General features: G+C 37.1%; 1 protein-coding gene across 1 annotated transcript; it reads right to left on the reverse strand.

Annotated features, from left to right (window-relative positions):
• Nucleotides 1-999: 999 nt before the first annotated feature.
• On the reverse strand, nt 1,000-1,971 carry LOC110202601 (olfactory receptor class A-like protein 1). Its single transcript, XM_020978835.2, has one exon. The coding sequence runs from the start codon at nt 1,969-1,971 to the stop codon at nt 1,093-1,095; it is 879 nt and encodes a 292-aa protein (XP_020834494.1). The 3' UTR covers nt 1,000-1,092.
• Between the last annotated feature and the right edge of the window lie 2,366 nt (nt 1,972-4,337).

The raw sequence follows: 4,337 nt of genomic DNA on the forward strand, positions 1-4,337 counted from the left end.
TCACCTCATGCCTATGCTATTTCAGTAGGCTACTGCTTAGTCTCCTTGCCCCAAGTCTGTCCCTACACTAGTCCATCCTCCACTCAGCTATCAAATTTTATCTTTCCAAAGTATAGGTCCGATCATGTAATCTCTGTATTCAATAAACATCATTGCTTCCCTATCACCTTCAGAATCAGACATAAAATCCTCTGATTGACATTCAAAGCTCTTCAAAACCTAAGCCCTTCCTTTCTTTCCAGATTTTTTAAACACTTTACTCCAACTCACTTACAAGTGACATTGAACATCTTGCTGTTCTTCTCTCAAAACACCACATTTCCAGGTGGTGTTCCAGTTCCCCAGTTCTTCCCCTATCCTTGAATTCTCTTGCTTCTTACCTCTACTTCCTAGCTACTCTGTCCTCCTTCAAGACTCACCCTTTCTACAAGAGACCATTCCAAGTCTACCATACTGCTAAGATCTTCCTTCTGAGATTACACCAATTTACATTGAATATTTGTTTTGTATAATTCAATAGTTATTTAAATGTGTTCTCTACTAAAGGTAAAAAATGACGTTTTTGCCTTTGTTTGTATCCCTTGCACTTACCACAGGGCCTGGAATTTCCTAAGCAATTTTAAATCTTATTATTGATGATGTTCATGAAAGCAAGGAAACAAACCCAATACTTGTTCCAATGTACTTAATACAATATTTGTGTAGCCTCTGTAGAAGTGACATTATGCATTTACTCCAAGGCTTTCATTTTACAGAGTAGAATAATGTAGCCAATAATGGTGACTTACCCCCCCCCCAAATAGTTATCTAATACGAATATATTATATGTCCTGGGTGTTCCTGATGATGATTCTGAGGGGCAAGAAAGAAAGAAACCTGCTCTCTAACTTGGGTATGGGATGCTAAATTTTAATGAGATATTTTATGAAATTCGTAGTTCTTGAACTATACATTATTTTCAGGACTGGAACACTGCAATTCATAAAGTTATTGGGAAGATATTAGATTCAAGGTTTGACTAATCCATTCAGAAAGTTCTCATGAGGCCTTTGTGCCTTTCCAGGTATACAAGGAAGCTTTGGGATACGACTCTCATCTGCCAATCAACAATAAGGGAGAGAGGGCAGGGAAACATCCACCAAAAAAGCTTGCAACAGCTTCCAACTCAACATCTTTTTCAACTGTAAAAGTTATATATAAGACAATACAGTTGTGGAGCCAACAGAATAAAACAAAACAGCTCAGAAGCAAGAGGATGGTCTGTGTAGCCTTGACTTCAGGGAAGGATCCAGGGGAATGACTATTGCTGTAAATGTGCTGCACTTGCTTGCTGTGTCTATAGAGGAGAAGCACCATGTGGGTACTGAGCAAGCCTATAAGGAAATGAAAGAGAAGGTCATGAACAGTCATACCAAACATAAATGCAGCACTTAATTGATCATTATCTCTTATTGAAATTCCTGTGAAAATATGTGAACCATAATGATAGCTAGAAATTGTGTCATTTTTGGTTGCTTCAGTGACTTCAATGACCCTGATGTAGATCAATGCATTGGCGACCCAGAAAAAGAGGAAATAATGTAAAATGTATTTGGGGGCTCTGACTTTGATGCTAGCCCACACAGAGTTGTTAAGACTGATGATAAGGGCCTGGAACACACTCAGAAGACTTGTTGTGCACATAGAAAGTCCCTGGGCAACTCTGTAAATGTACATGAGTGTCTTACATCCTAAATCATCTAAAACATGTCTCATTCCAAAACAAAACATGATTTCTGGGATGCCTCTGGTAAACAGTGTTACCATATTGGCCAGAGTCAAATGAGCAAGAATCAAGTCCATCGGCTTCTTCTGTTGAGGCTTTTTGAAGGAAATACAAACATAGAGCATGAGCAGCAGTGAATTCCCTGCAAAACCAATGGCACATTGAAAGAAGAATGCCACACCTAAGATCAGCTCACTGGATGTCATTGTCTTCAGAGATTCAGTAGATACGATGCCACAATTAATGGAAGAGCCTAAAAAAAAGGAAGTGGTAGATAAACTGAACACTAAAGTAATGGAGTTGCATGATGTCCACAAACAATACACTAATGTCCTATTTCTTCCAGCATGGGAACTGTTGAGAATCAATGGTGTCCTATGTAAAAAGTTCATAATATCATATACCTAGAACCAGACATTACCACAGTGACCATGGACTCTAATCCCATCACTTTGTAGATGAGGAATCTAGGGCATGGGGTAATGAAGTGACTTGACAACTGTCACCAGAATAGAAGAGTAGCGAAATGATTTTTGCAATACACTGTCCTACTTCTCTTTTATTTCCAGGAAAGTATATTCCATAACCATTGGACTTCAGTGAATTCATCAATTAAGAGTTGCATACTTATTTTAGAACTGAAAACAGATCAAAGATTTTCTTGATGAAAAAATACTATCAAAGGTCACTTTAGTAATAGTTTCCAAATTTGACCACACATAAGGCTTACCACAGAAAAGAGAAAAAAGTTATTAGATTTTCCTCTCCTACAGGATTTTCACTTTGCTCATGATTGTTTCTCTATTTTTCTACCTGAAGTCCTTTTCACCTGAACTAGTTTATCCTTGTAGGGATCACAATTGTCACATAATTATTTACTGTGTGGAATGCTGTCATCTGGATTTTTGTTTTCACCATACTCTCCTAAATTCATTCAATGTGAGTAATGTCATTGAAGTGCTATCAGTTGTATCTACATCATTCTAATTTTCTCTTGTGGAAGTTGAGGAAGGTGCTTATAGTGATGTTGAATCAAATAGGATGGTTTATTAAACTCCAGAGAACAAGTTTGATTTATTTATTTTGATCCATTTTATTTCACTTAAATTGCATGTATAGAGTGTCTTTCCTATTCTAAACCATTCCTGACTCTGTTTTGCAAAGGTTCAGGACCAAAGGATTGTCCTGATATATATTTTTATCTAATAGATCTACAAAAAATTCTCCCTATGTTGGTACTTTGCATACAGCTCACATTTTGTTCCTTTATTCATCTGTTTAAATAATCATGTTTGATTTTTATGCTTCTACTGAACAATTTGAAATAGTCCTATAATGATGCTACTTCCTTGCAGATTTTTCAAATTCTTAATTATGTTGAGTGGTCATTAGAATAACAGATCTTGTAAATCACCTTTTTAACTTTTGTTAGTGTGTCAATAAACCTTTTCAAATGCCTTCTTTATGGAAAGTAATGTGATAAGCCTTGGGGACAAAAAAAGGTCAAAAGATAGTCATTTTTCTCAAGAACTTCAATCTAATGGGAAACAATATGTATAAACAAAAAGAAAAATGTAAAAGCAAGCTATATGCCAGATAATGCCCAGATTTCGAAAAATGCAATATCTTATTCAAGAAATAGCAAGACGGCAATGTCACTGAACTGCAGAGTGCCTTGTGATGAGTTTTAGAGGTTCAGGGGTGCTGGGACCCCAAAATCACAACATACAGGTCCTACTGGAAAGAATTTGAGCCAAGCCTTCTTTCTGCCAAAGACAAGGTTTATTAGAACATCAATCATATTGGGTAGACTCTTAAGGAATCTGAACATTAGTAAACAATGACTAGATCATAAGAATCTAAGTAGTGGCTAGATTTTAAGAATCTAAGCATCTTAATGGAGACAAGATGGATCTTATATACAGAAAGACTATGGGAGGGATCTAGGAGTGGCCAAGTGGTCTATGAGGTAATAGAACTCCAGGGACTGGATCATGTGGCCAAGGGAGAATGGAGCGTAGATAGGATTAAGTGTGGGAAATGGCCAGGGAGCATAGGAGGTAAAACAATGGAAGACCAGGCTAGGTTAAGGGTAACAGAATTAGGAGATTAGGTATAGCCACAATGAAAGGCTAGTTGATGAGATTATAGCCTCAGGGGAATGCCAGAGATTTTGCCATGTGGAAAAGTACAGAGTTTTTCCTTTTTGGAGTCTAGATTATATCCTCATCACCTTGCAAAGTTAAATATAAGTTTTAAGGAGATTGGAAAGATATGATGGAATATGTTATAAAGTGCACTGAATGCCCTTGTGATAGAAAGCCACTGGGTTTTATTGAGTAGGGGGGATGACATAGACCTGGACTTTGGAAAATCATTTTGGCAAGTAGAGCATGGACTGAAGTTAAGAAATATTTGAAGTGAGAAAACTAGCCAGCAGGCTATTGCAATAGTCTAGGCATGAGAAGATGAAAGCCCACACCAAGATGTTAGCAGTGACAGAAAAGAAAAATATATATGCAATTGATGTTACAAAGGTAAAATCTAAGGGATTTGGCCACAGATTATATAC

This window comes from Phascolarctos cinereus, unplaced genomic scaffold (genome assembly GCF_003287225.1).
Source record: "Phascolarctos cinereus isolate Bilbo 61053 unplaced genomic scaffold, phaCin_HiC Scaffold_5;HRSCAF=322, whole genome shotgun sequence".
Classification (NCBI taxonomy): Eukaryota; Metazoa; Chordata; class Mammalia; order Diprotodontia; family Phascolarctidae; genus Phascolarctos; species Phascolarctos cinereus.